Source organism: Cariama cristata, unplaced genomic scaffold (genome assembly GCF_000690535.1).
Source record: "Cariama cristata isolate BGI_N322 unplaced genomic scaffold, ASM69053v1 scaffold6083, whole genome shotgun sequence".
In the NCBI taxonomy this organism is placed as follows: Eukaryota; Metazoa; Chordata; class Aves; order Cariamiformes; family Cariamidae; genus Cariama; species Cariama cristata.
In genome coordinates, this window is record NW_009610053.1 from 15,658 (window position 1) to 30,000 (window position 14,343).

General features: G+C 41.0%; 1 protein-coding gene across 1 annotated transcript in view; it reads right to left on the reverse strand.

The window, feature by feature from the left end:
• Positions 1-4,922: 4,922 nt before the first annotated feature.
• Positions 4,923-14,343, reverse strand: part of NFIA (nuclear factor I/A) — a gene marked incomplete at both ends in the record, with an annotated part of 125,853 nt that continues 116,432 nt past the window's right edge. Inside the window, 2 exons of the mRNA XM_009697747.1 lie at positions 4,923-5,014; positions 12,031-12,196. Of these exons, the coding sequence (XP_009696049.1) occupies positions 4,923-5,014; positions 12,031-12,196 (258 nt within the window). The remainder of the gene's footprint in view (positions 5,015-12,030; positions 12,197-14,343) is intronic.

Consider the following 14,343-nt stretch of genomic DNA (forward strand, 5'->3'; position numbering starts at 1 on the left):
CATTTTTTTTCTCATGCCCTTTGTTTTAAAGTGCTGCCAGTGAAAAATTGCAGGTTGCAGTTTGCTTTCTAAAAGGATTGTGGGGAAGTAAAATAGTCTTTCCCTTGTCTCTCGAAAAGAAAGTAATTGTACAATTAGGTTTGTGTATGCACCGGAGGCATAAGGTGGTTTTTTTAGAGATAAATAAAAGCCTAAAAGAAGAAGCTACAAAGATACCACTGTCTAATTCAGGAAGGGCAGAGAACAGGAGCAGATCTAAAGAAGTTAGCAATTTCCTTATACTATAAACATTCTGCTAAACTTCAGTAATCTCCCCTCCTAACTCACTACAGGGCAGCATTACTCTTTTATGCGGGTGTTTCACGGCGTGCAGTTTTGTACCTGGTCCTTGTAAGGTTGGTAGCAAGAGCACGGCTGTGCTTCTGAGCTTGCTGGTTTTCATACTTGTCGTGTTGCTGCCTAGATAAGCTTGTTTGATTTTTTGGGTTCTTCTTATATTTTATTGCGGTGTCCTAGGTAGGTTACGGGCCTTTTGTTTCAATTGTTTTGCGTTATAAAAGATCTGTATCTAGAGCACTGTTGTAGCCGGGGCTGCACCGGGGAAAGCGTGAAAAGACAAGACCTTGGCTTACTTATCCATGATCTGACTGTAACTTTGGGATCGTGCAGAGGCAGAAGGAGGAAGAGCTTCTGCTTCTGTTCTTCTAGAAAATAGTTGTATCTTTTCCTACAGAAAGGTAAGGGAATAAATATTTGGGTTTGCACTTAACTGAGTTTTAGAATCTAACTGGGATGGATCTGATATAAAGCATGTTTACATTAGAGAGGAATTTTTCCTGAAACAGCTAGTCAAGAGGGTGCAAGATACACTTTCTCTCTGAAGCAGAGAAGAAAACCGTTTAGTTTCTCACAGGTGGTAAAGCAGGTGATCCTTGGCCGGGGTGCCTGCAGTGGGAGACAGTTTCTGTTCTGCGCATCCTTGTAACCTCACTGTGAGGGCACACAGGCTACTGGCAGGTAGGAGCGATGAGATGGAGCAGGCATGTGTTGCTCAGCAGCTGTTTTTAGCACCCGAAGTACAATTTCCAAGAAGATGTAGGGTAAGTAGGTGGCAAAGAGGACTCAGCCTAGTAAACAATGTTTAGTGAAGGCGGAGCTGCAGCACACTGAATACTTACGATCCTTAAAGGAATTTTGTACTATAGAGCAAGGTGAGGGCATTAGAGATCAGCAAATGCCATTTAGAGCGGCGAGTGACGGCGCAAGCTCCGGTCACAAAGAGCAGGTTGCTAGTTCAGTGTAACCAGCTGCATGTACTCTGAGCACCTATCCTGTGTTTCACAATTACTTTTATCACTTGGTTAGGAAAAAAACCAACCCCAAAACTTAGAACCCTTTATTCTTTATTAGTGTTGTTGCTGCTGATAGGCTAGTCCCTAATTAATGTGATGGTACTTTCCCATTCCTCTACCACTCTCTTTATTACAAGTCCTTGGCAATACGAGAGATTATCTATTACTTAGTCATGAGGTATCTAGACCAGCTTGCTTTTGAAACTAAAGCCTGTATACCCCAGGCATACTGTATTTCTGATTTGCATATGGAAAAGGCAGTTAAAAAGCTGATGCCCCCATATTGCTTGCGAGTTAAGTAGCAAAAGTAAATGATTTATCAAGCAAAGGTTATAACACCTGTGCCTTTTTGTCAACATATACAGAGGATGCCAAGTCAAGTGTTGCTTCTAATAGCTCAAACAGAAATTTAGATTCAAATAACGCCCCAGATAGAACAATTATGCGGTGAGCCACAGGAGTGGCAGAGTGATGGATGGGGTAAGCTGAGGCAGTGTATGAAAAAACAAACCAACTGAAAAGTTTTGAAGCTGCTAAACCAGACAAAGCCAACAGCCCTTTTGGGGCTTCTGTCACGGGAATCAGAATTACTGGCTTAAATCAGTTTATTTCCTGGTCTCTTCTATCACGCAGGTGTCATCCTGCTACAACCTTTGTTGACACAGGAAGACAGCCTTTTTCTAAATAAAATATTATATAAATTCTATAAAATTCCTTTAAGGGATTATATTTGAAGCAATGTGACATAAATCAGAACATGCTGCTAATGGAAATGTCTCCTGCTAATTGTTATAATGCCCATTAAGAAAGGCATGTACTGGTTTTGGTTGTTTAAAAACAGCCCGGGACAGAATGATCCTTGCTCAAACCCAGCCATGCTGTTGTACATTTGTCTGTGATTTTATTCCAATGTTCTGTGAAAGCCTCTCAATGCCCATGTATGGGAAATGTGACTTCTGAATGGCGCTGTCACATCCCTGTGCACAGACTCACTTTTGCAGCATTTTAAGACTAATAACGATGATGTATAACTACTGCCTGTAGTCAAATGACCCATCAATTGGAAGAGAAAATCAGGGCCACCAAAAAGCTGACCGTACTGTTTTCTTATAGCTTGTAGCTGGACCGTAGTTTTAAAAAAGCAGATGCTCAGATATAGTCTTCATTTTTATTTTGTTGTTCCAGCAGTAAAGAGTTGCTTAACCCTTATATTTAAGCTTGACTTTCAGAAGCTCTGAGTGTTCACTGCTTCCTCTTGTCTAAGGGAGCTGTGTGGCCTGGCAGTTAGTGGTCCTCAGGACCCATATCTTAGGCTGACTCCGAACGTACTATAAAAATCGTGATGGAAAGCAGCCACTCCAGCTGCTTTTAATAACACAGTCCTATGTGTTTTTATATTTTCATTTTGAAAATATCCTAAGTGATCGTCCTATATACTAATGCCCCGCAAAAAGCATACAAAAGCATGTCTGTTTAGAGGAACGCTAAGTAAATCCCAAATCATTGCAGTTAGTATTTTTACCTCACTTCTCTGATTTAAAACTTCAGAGTTGTTTCATGAATAAGTAGTGAGTTTTGCTGATCAATTATATATTTGGTATCAAGTGGGTTGTGGTGGTGTAATGATGTATAGAAGGACGGAGATGCAGCTGGAGTCAGAGACTGGCAGTCAGTCTCCTTACCCACTGCAGCATGTTTGACTTTAATTGAAAGCTGTACTTGAGTATTGTTTTTCACTGTACAGCATTGTTATTCACTATGCTGCATTACGTCGAAGCACTTAAAGTAAGGCTAGAGCACTTTAAAATGATTTAAGTCATAAATAAGGAGGATAAAAGTTTACAGTCAACAAACTTGCCTGGGAAACCTAGGCTGCAGCATGCAAATAAGTTTAGGATATTTTGGAGACTTAATACTATTGTGTCTTACTACATAATCAATTTACCAACTAGTAGTTTTTCAGGTCTTCTGGAAAAGGTAAGTGGCATTCTCCAAAGGGTTTCAAGTTTCCCGAGCTATGAAGGAAAAGGCCGAATGCTTAAGGACTTTAACAGCATACCTTAACATTCCTGTTTCCCAACTTCACTGTATTTCTGTGTATTCCAGTTGTTACCAAAACAACTGGAGAAATATGATTTAAATGTGAAAACACATGAAAACTTGTCACATGCAGGAACTGAATAAAGGAAGAGGCCTGAAGAATGGGGTGCAGGCTGTGTTTTGTTAAGGTATGAAAAAAAAATCAGAACCTGATGGGTTAAAACTGTGCTCTGCACTGCTGGTGTACTTTCTGTGACCCTGTTTAATGCAGTGAAGGTTTGAGATTCAACGTAGTTTAACCTGTGCTGTCGACAGAGCTATAAACTAAAGCCCCTAACAAATTGTACACAAAGAACAGATAGCAAGAAAACACATTGTGTTCACAGGCATCTGGTTGCAGCCCTGTAAACTGAAAATCTTCGGTAATGAGTGACTGGTGTTTCACTGACAGTGTAGGTGCTGAAGCCATCGCAATGAGGAGTCTGTCTTCATGCATACGCTGGACTGTGGCATCTGACGGCCATTAATCTGCACACTAATTATTCAGATGCGTATAAACCATTTGAAAGAACTTACAAGACCTAAGAGTAGTACTCCCCAGTTTGCTAGTTATTTGAATTACTACTTTTTAGTCATCACAACCAGCTCAAAACAAAATTACAAATATTTCTTGCTGTTGACCTTTAAAAGAATTGTAACATAGTCGAGCAGGCACTTAAAACTACAAACTACAGTTGTCCTAAAGCACTAGTTCTGCTCACTTTTTTATACCTTCTCCCCCATGACAACGTGATATTAAGCACAGACTTAATTTTTTCAACATCTGGCTCAAATTAGCTGCTAACAAAACTGCCAACAACTATTTTCTTAATCGACCCTGGGAATTTGATACAGCTTGGAAAAAGCACATTTAAACCTCGTCCTTCTCCTAAAGAAACACAAATGTTTACTTGAGCTTCTGATTTGACCATAGCAGGACTATGAATTCGGTTAACCTGGCTTTACAGGCCTGCCTCAACTGGACTTTTTTCTCTTTGTGTAAGGAAACAGATGTGCTCGCAATTACAAAATCTCCTGCTCGCTCAAAGCCCACCATGCAAATGGCCAACCAGGAATTCGAGTCTATTTTTTCAACATGGAAGTCATTGGAGAAGTCTCCCGCTGTATCTGGTGGGGGACTAAGGTGCACTGTTACCTGATGGGTCTCTCTGAGCTCCTTTTGCATATGCAATTAAATGCACTGCCTAGGGAACAGGTTGGAGCAAAAGTCTTTGAAAACCCAGTCCTAGAGGAAAAAAACCTGCGCACTAGAAAGCAAGAGAGATCTTTCCAGTTACGAAAGCAGCGTTATTACTACGTAAGCCCGAAAAAACACAACAGACAAACAAACTGCAAGTGACATTTCACTGTAGTTACTGAGACCATGTGGGTGAAGTGACAGCGGCAATGCAGCTGGCTCCGCGGGGACACGTTAGAGTACACTGAAGAAGAAGAGGCTGCAGGCATACAGAGAAGTCGAAAGCGGCCCACCTGAGTCTGTTGAGGGATATTTACAAAGCTTGGATCCCGTGGTCCAACACTGACGAATCGGTTTGCGGGGGAGGTGCTGGGTGTCGAGTAGGCTGTGAAGGGAAGGGACACATGCGTTGAGGAAGCGGCACTAGATTGCACACGAACAACACCAAAACACACTGTCTCAGAGCCACCTAAGCAGATGTTTAACATAGAAATGTGCAAACGTTTTAGAGAGCGAGAGTTTGGTTTTAGACACTGGAAAGGCTTGGTCTTAATGATGGGGATATAAACACGGAGGGGACTGGGCTGCTCCTTGCGAGGCAGGACGGCAACGACGGGCACGCAGGGAGAAGGGGCCTGGGGTACTGGGCGGCTCTCCATCCCAGAGGAGAACCGCTGCCAGCCCTTCCCTGCGGGGACAGCACAAGAGACTTCTGTAGGTCCTGGTATTGCCCAGGCGTCCCTGACTGTTTTCACCTGGATATGTGGTATCTCTGGTTTTAACGGAGTTTCGTATAGCAGTGAATTTACTAAAGCGCTTATTAACAGAATCAGACCCTTACTTCATGCTAATCCAGCATTCTCTCTCGATATAAGGTTTTGGGTTTCATACTGCTGTGGTCTGCACTCTCTAAAATGTTCACTTGATGTGTTTGACAAACTAGGAAGATCCTTTCGGTAAAAAATTAATGGGTTGCAGTTTCACTGGGGTGGTAAGTGCAATCAGTCTGAAGGCTGAAGCTGCCTTTAAAAACTGGAGTGGCTCCCATAAATGTAAAGCTATTAAATGCAATGCAAGCCAAGAACCCAGATTACTTCCAAACTTGAAGTACTTTAATGATTTTATTGTTGCATTATATTCTCCACTGCAACTGTCCACAATGCCACGTACGTTCACATCCAAAAGCTTTCAATGCATTTTCAGTCCTCCTCTCATTTGAAAAGCCCCCGTGCAATCTTGTCCCTTGTTCAGTTTTTTGCATGTTCAGTTCTAAATTCAAATAACCTAAATAGACGCCTTAATACAAACAGTGATTCTGCCTATTTGAAATATATTTATGGGAATGCATTCTGCTGAATAAAATCCCCAGACAATCTAACTATCCAATGAAGAGACAAAAAACAATTTTAAAAGGAAAGTTACTTGCCAAATTCCAGTCAGGCTAAATATAATGTTCAGGCCTCAACATTACAGAAAAATAAAGTGAGTTAAGAGTCGGAGAAGACACTAAGTTGTCTGTGTAGATGAAAGCCTGTTGCCTTTGTGAAGGCAAAATGTTCGGTGAAAAGGCATCACAGCGGAGGAGCCTTTGGTATAAGGCTGTCCTGAATCAGACCAACGCTCCACCTTATCCACTGTCCTCTCTCTTACAGAGGCCATAAGCAGATACACAGGGAAGAGTCAAAACAGGTCACATATTTACTTTCTCGTATTCTTTCCCACCCTCTGACTATTTCCAGCTCAGGGACTCCCTGTATTTAATGGCCTGCAAAGGATTTCTCATTGATCATAGCCCAATCTGCCCTTGAACGCATGCAAAGGTTCTGCATCCCACAAAGCCCTTTGGCAAGGAGTTCCCAAGTGTACGGGCGTGCAGAACTGCATCCTTCCCTTCCCTCTCTACCCAAGTCTCACAAACGTCTCATGATGCCTCCTAACTTTTACAATTATATCAGAAAAGCTTCATTTTCTCAAAGTGCATTCCCCTGAAATCACCCCAGGAACTGCCTATCTTCATTTCTTACTGATCTGAGGGAAGATAAGGCACTCCTGTCTTCTAAGAATGAATTCTTCCCAGTTATTTCCAGTGAGGTGTGCCTTTCTCTCCAAAAAGCTAACACTTTGCTAGTACTTGCAAAAATCCTGCAAGGAACACCTTTCCTTCACAAAGTTTTAAAGGAATTTTTAAGTGCACTAATTTATCTTTCCGAGATGATTTTGCAAATTGCAGTGCAGCTTGCATATTGGAGTATGAACAGGTACACTGGTTGTTATTCATATCTGCAAATCAAGGAAGAAATGAACTGAGTAGATTTGGTGAGATGACCTCCTGGCCATTTTGCTATGTTAATTTGCTTAATAATTCAAAGAAGCCACAAATCTGCAAAGGGTATCTCTCTATTGCTAGTGCCATGTATTAAGATTCTCCCGTACTGTTTTACAGTGAGGTTGGGTTTTTTTTTTTTTGACTAACTACTGAAGCCTTTGTTGTGCAAGACTAAAAATTCCTTCTGCAGTGGGGAAAATTAACTTAAAGCTCAAAAATCAAACATCTGTTGTTTGGTTCTTCTAGTTGACTTTTAAGGAAGCAGAATTGAGTAGAGAGGCCATTTAATCCCTTGGAGCAGGTAAGTTCCACTCAAAAGGGAAGGAACTCAAGATCTTGTTTACAGTTCCCTCTTGGCAGATACTTTTGCTGTGATATTTGGTAGAAAATCAAAGGGAAGCCATCAGAACGCTGTCTTAAATGGCTTCTCTGTTCAACCCAAAATTCGAAAGCATTTGAAAACTGTATAATATGCACAAAAGTCCCCTCAAACCTTGCTGGGTGAATTACTATGTGTACCTTTCTTCTGTAATGCTCCAAACTATGTTTAACTTGCTTTCTGAAAGTACTCGGATGTCAGCCTGGTATTTTCTTAAGGTCATATAGCTACATTGCTAGAGCCAAGAAGTGAAGAGTACCAAAACTACACATATGCAGAGCAGGCTTTACACTGGACTCTCCCAAGATGCTAGTTGCACTCTGTCCTGAGATAAGGATAGGGCAAACTGCCCTCACTGGTTAAAGCTGGGTCATAGTATGTTATAGTATACATAGATAGGCTAAGCATATATGGTGGGGTCTTCAAACTCGTTTTTAGGAAAGGGAAAAGCCAAAGCATGGAAAGGAACAGAAGCCAGGTCTCTTAGGCAGATCTTCTCCTAATCTTTATCAGCCTTCCTCCATGGGAACTGCATAGATCTACACTAGTTTACGCTAGCTGATAGCTGACCTGTTGGGATTGCATAGAAACATCTTCCTGCCCAGCCTAGTCTTTCTGCTACTGGAATTCACTAAGGATTGTTTGCAACATCATAGCCCATAGCCAAGGAAATGAATGTGATGCCACAAATTTGCTATGATGCTTCACTTCAGGAACAAGCAAAACAGGAGCTGGCAGAGAAAGAACATTTGCTCACACAGACAGCTTTGATATTTAGCCAAAATGGCAAGAAATTGTATGAAAGACAAGACAAACAAACAGTTTTGGGAATGTCATGTATTTTAAAGTTGCCTACAGTAGGAGAATGTTAATTTAAAATATACTTTCCTGAAATAATTTCTATTAGGCATAGGAATGTGTCATTCATCAGATCGTTCTGGATTAAAAGGATAAACTTTTGGTTGGTAAAGATGATTTGGGTGAACGATAAGGTAATGTACCACTAGGTCTCTCTTTTACAGAGCAAGACGACAGGTACATGTGCTGGACATGAAGAGCTGTACTGTTTCGCAAAGGACTAGGAGTCAGTTTAGCCGTTGTGGAGTTGTAGAGAGAGAATTAACCAGAGGAATGCAGTGCAATACAGCAATTCCTACCACCATGCATTCTGCAGCTGAGTATCTGAGAGGGCACTGCAAATTCTACCAAATTAAATGATACCGTCATCACCCTCTTTTTTATGGATGGGGAAAGGAGCGAACAGAAAGCTAAAATGGCTTGCCCAGAGGGTGCTCAGTCAATGCACAGCGAGAAAGGGAGAGAAATCCAATCTGATTATGAACCCAGTGCTATAGGCACAAGATCATCATTCTCATCCTGACACAAATGCTGTTTAACACGAAAACTCCCTTGTGCAAAGGGACATTAAGTGATAATGACCTTGCCCAACAAGGGAAAATAGCTAAGTTTCTCCCCATGTAGAGTTGTGAACCTTAGAAAATAACATTTAGTTTAAATACGCTCTTTAAAAATCATGGCGTACAGGATGGCAGTATCTTAGACTCTGCATCGGAATGGGGGCCACAGATTCTAACACTCAGATTCAGTCAAGATAGTGATAAAGTCCAACTGGCAGGTAGTGGAGGTGGTATTTTCTTTGGGCAATGAGATATTAAACCCAGAAACTGTCAAGTTCAAGAAAATACTGTGTTGTGTTTGTTATGGGTTACCAACCAAACAAACTGAGAAGACATCTAAGATAAGATGATTTTGGGACTGCTTCTGGTATCAAGGATGTGTTCTATTGAAAAGGCTTTTTATGGAGGAAAAATGAACCCTCCCAAACCTCATGAATCCCATCTCCGTTGTGTCTTCTCACTGAGGAAAACGCTGGCTTTCCAAAGGGACAGGATTTGCAGCTGAAATTTTCAACTCCCAGAGCATGCCTGCCCACCCAGCAGCGGCAAATCCCCGGTGTGCATCTCCAGGGGCACTTCCTTCCTTGGACAGCACTAATGTTCATGTTTTGGTTAATGTCACAGCTGGAGAGTTTCACTATTGCTCTGAGAATCATTAACCACCTTGTTGTGATTTTTAGCTCTCATTCCCAGGAGGCCACGCAGTATTGAACAGCTGCTCCTGGCTCCTGCACCCCTCAGGAGGGCCATATTCCAATTTTTGGTAGGGCCGTAACTGCGTTTCGTTTCTGCAGAGGGCTTTCTGCTAGACCAAAAAAGGGAAGGAGAATGGAGCAAATGCCAACTCCTTTCACTCCTTTTCCTTGGGGGGGGGGCTTCATTCTCCTCCACACAGCTCAGGAGAGAGTCTGGCCAAAATCTAACATCATTCCTGCCTTTGTTGCATAAGTGACTTTCCAATATCCTAAAGCTCTGCAGGGCAGTCAGCCATAACCTAGCGACACCCAGAACCAGTGCACTCGAGCAGTTCGTAACCATGGAAAACACCTTTTTGTGCGGCTTTTATGAAACTCTGGTGAATCTGCACTTGCTATTTGAAGGCTAATATTTAGTTAAGGAAAAAATAAACACCGATGAAAATAGAGAGTTGGTACTGATTGACACACTAAATGGAGTCCAGTGGGCCCTTCTGGTAAACTCTCGCTGCAAGGCTAGGAACTTTGGTTTGTTTTACTCTTTCTGTGGCCAGCCATTTCCACTGGCTTTGGTATATATGTAATATTTTTTCTTAGAAAATGTTTCCTATAATCTACTTTTCTGTAAAATTTGTCCCTAAATTAAATTATATGCTTCTTTACAACTCAAGTCACTATTATGCAAAACCCTTACCAAAAGGAAGATGCATGCCTGAATATGTACAGAGCTATATGTTTAGACATCAGCGTAGCTAATTAACAAACAGTAATTATTTTCCTAATCTTTTGTTTAAATACCATTAACTTGCTGCTCTTGAGAAAACCTCGATTCCCAATTAACGTTGCAGCTGTCTGCTGAACACTGAGCCACAGTGACCAGCCCGAGCCGAAACCGATGGGTGGTGTTCTGTGAACTTCAGCGGACAAACGCCAGTTTTTATGCCAGCTGAGAATAAGGCCAGACACGCATTTAGCTTGTTTACATGATCACAGTACCATAAAAATGAAGTATTAAGATTACTGCTAAAATGACGTTGGGAATTTTTTTCTTTTAGACACCACACACTGCCAGTAAACTTGAGTCACACCTGTAATGACAAATATACATTGACCTAGTTTCATTTTTCCCGGTTCTGAAGACAAGGAAATAGTAAGGCATTGCTGACTGTATTCAGTGATAAGTATGACTAAACATTAACCTTTTAGATTGCACCGCTGAATCTTATTGATAGGACTTAAAAGACGGTATCTCCTGTCAGAAAGCATCAAAACTTCCTGATAGCGCAAGTGTTGGTCTAAGGTCAGAAAGAGGAGTGGAGGGGAGGGAATGAATCAACTTCTTAGCTCAACAAAAATCTGCTGATCAATTCTAGAAGTCCTGATTCTAGAAGATCATGTTCACAATCTTACCAGACCGTCTCATACTAAAACCCATTTCAATTTTGAAGCGAGCCAGAGCATCTTGCTGAGTTTGCAGTTGTGCACTATCGCGCAGCAGAAGGCAATGCAAAACTTTGAGAACTACCAGATTTTAAAAATGTCCCCTGGAACCTGTGCAAATCTCCTGAACAGTATATAAAGCTTTAAAAAGGTAGGATTCACATGGTCTGAACAGTGAATACCTCTTTGCACATCAAGCAGTGGTTGCATATAGCATTTAAATAATAAGCTTGAAAAGCACACAAAGGGATTCGCTCTTTCGATTAGATTGATTTTTGTTTGTGGATGTTATTTGGACTTCCTTCACTGTGGAACAAGTCCCCTACAGTTGCCATTAAAGCACTGAAAGCTTCCCTTTTGTTTTTAAATGTCAGTTTGAGCATAGCTTCATTAAATCATTTCACAATTAACTCCCTGAACATCCAGACTTTTTTAAAGCATCAAACCCAGCTGAATCGCATTTGTTTCCCAGAAGAGTGAGTCCAAAGTGGTATCCCCAAGTGTGTATCCAGGAATTTGTATATTTGACTTGTGGCTACGCAAAATACATATGGGAGCCGTGTGGGTGGTGGAGAGAGGATTAAAGCTTTCTCCCTAGGCCTAAGAAATACCATAGCTTCTTGCCCAAAATGCAGGGCTCGGGAACCAAGTCATAAGGGAAAGATGTCTGGGTTAATCTAGGAAGACTTATTCCCGAAAGAACTATAAAAGAAGTAAACTCGAAAGAGTTGTTAGTTTAGCCCAGTATGTACGAGCAGCACTGTTTTCAATGAGGCTATCTGACTTCCATGTGGAATCTACCCTCTAAAGCCTGACTTGAGATACCAGCCTGCCTCCTCATGACAGTAAACAAGATCCCAAAGGTCTGAGGTCTGTGTCACAGCTTAGCTACTGGCCTTGATTTCTCTCATACGTTGTCATGCGAAATGCCAACAAAGTCAGAAATAAAACTATAACCTTAAGCTAACTCTTTTCTTGTTAATATAGAAGCAACTCAGAATTTTGTCCATCCTAAACAGAGCGGAGAGCTCTCCTGCTTCCCGAGAGCTAGTCCAGTCCTCCTCTCTGAACAGCCGATAGACGGTGATCGCAGCACGTTGCGTGCTGCTCTTAGCCCTTGCTTCCCGCTGCGTCTATACTTACTTGGAGAAGTGGGAGAGGTGGCCCCTCCTTCTGTTGATGTAGTTGGAGGTTTTGTGTCTGGCACTGGCAGAGGCACAGGCCTAGCCATCGGTGGCGGAGGTGGTGGTGGCAACATTGGGGTAGGAAGGAATGGATTGTGCACCTTGCCTTGGCTGCTACCATTGGGCTGCCAAAAAACAAGCAAACAGACAAAAATTATACTAAAAATCAGCTATTGGGAACCTCCAGTAGTAACAATCTAGTTGAATGCTATGTGCAATACATTTACGATTACTTGAGAGGTGGCAAAGAAAGTGCTGGATCAAATTCTCCCTTGACTTCAAGGAACTTTGTCTTAAACCCTGTGAAACTATGGAAATTCTCGCTTTTAAACATTTGTCCTATTAGCAGCTGGTCTGAACTGCCCTGGATTAAATTCGACTACTCTTTAAATTTCCTGCAGCCACTAACTCATGCTCAGTGAGACTTGAAGCAGTATTTTTGACCCCTTAAATCCCCCAGTTTTGTGCCTCTGTTACACCCTTAGGATATCAGAGCCTAGGACTTGAGTGTAAATTTCCTAAAGATACTGCTCATTAAGAGAAAAAACAATCATTTTTGGTGGTCTTAAAAGTCTGCTGATATCTTATTACAGGAAAATGAATGAGTATATATTAAAGTAACTGCTCTCCCACATCCCTTTTGAGTTAGCAATAGCGTAGCTCACAGTTTAGTTGCCATTAGGATCATATGGAGAAACGACTGAACTGCTTCATTTTACACACCGGGAAAAAACAACCCCACCCTTTAGTCTGGGATGCGGTCAGTCACAGGCAGAATGGGCCCAGCTATACAAGTGTGGTCTTTCAATTAATCACTAGAACAGCCCGTCCACAAGTAAAAGTGTTTTCAAGTATCACAAAAGCAAGAAGCAGGCTTAAAAAAAAAATGCCACCCCTTCCCCCAACTTGTTAAGTTTACATTTTAAATGTTACACAGCCTGGACACTTGAAAACCATACAGATAGATGCCAAATACCATTATAAAGAGAAAGTAGGACAGCCTGTGAATCAGGTGTTCCATTTTAGTGACACAAGTGATGAGATCAGTTTCGACAGCACTCTACAAATTGATCTCACTGCAGTTCTTCTGGCACTGAGCATTGGCTTTTCCATTGATGATAAAAGCTCAGCCTTAAACACAGATCCATATTCTAAGTACTGCTAAAGAAAATAATATTTTAATTCCTCTTAGGGTTTCCATTAGCCTGAATTACTGGGGACAAAATACTCACACTGGCAAACGCTTGGGACCTGATTTTCATTTCACCTGCTTTGGCACTGACAAAAGGCCTTAAAGTCGTGAACACTTGTGCTAGATCAAAAATGGTTCAGGGCATAAATAAGACTCATACTCATCTGCCTTTAACTTAACAGCACTCCCACTGACTTCAAAGACTGCAGTTACTAGTGTTTGCAGCAAGAAGCAATCCTTCAGGGATATTTATTTTTCCAAGACCCAGTACCTTTAATAAACTAATATATTAGTGATATCTCTCAAACACTATCTTGTCTCACAATTAGGTGCCTTTCCTGCCAAGAAGACCCCTGCTGTATGTTCATTGTGAGTGTGCTAACAGTTCATAATGCTGAATGGGTTGGGATAAATTAAGCAAATGAATACTCAAGGAAAAAGAAAAGCACTATATTGATTTGTTGTCTAGACATAAATGTATCTGCTAACATATTGCAGACATTATTCAAAGCCAGTACTGGCTGGAATAAGTAGAGTCAGTTTTTCTGCTAGGGAAAGGAAAGCACTGAGAACAATATAGCTTATTAAATAAGTGTAATAAATTAGATGCTAATAATTAAACTAATTCTCATTAACACTTTCAATCGTATGTATGTCAGGAGAGAAACAGTAATTTTTCCAGTTATTACTTCATTGGCTGGAAAAAGTTACACGCATTACATTTCATGAAATATTCAGAGCATTATTTTAGATTTGATTTACATAAAATTTATAAATTCTGTATTTGACCGGAATGCTATTTCAATAATAGCAAGATGATTCACTTTATTTGATTTAAAAAAAAATGAAAATGGTTATTTGAAGCTTTGGAACTCTGCTTAATTTTTCATAGAGATAAGGGGAAAAGATAACTGCTTACAGAAATAACAAACCATAATAAACTGTACTTTTAACATCTTGAGTTCAAGTACTGGTCAACTTGATCTAAAGTGCTATAAGGCAGTATTTTTTTTTTTTTAATGAACTTAGCTGATCTGAAACATCTGTTTCTCACCCTCCCTTTTCCTGCTCCTTCCCCCC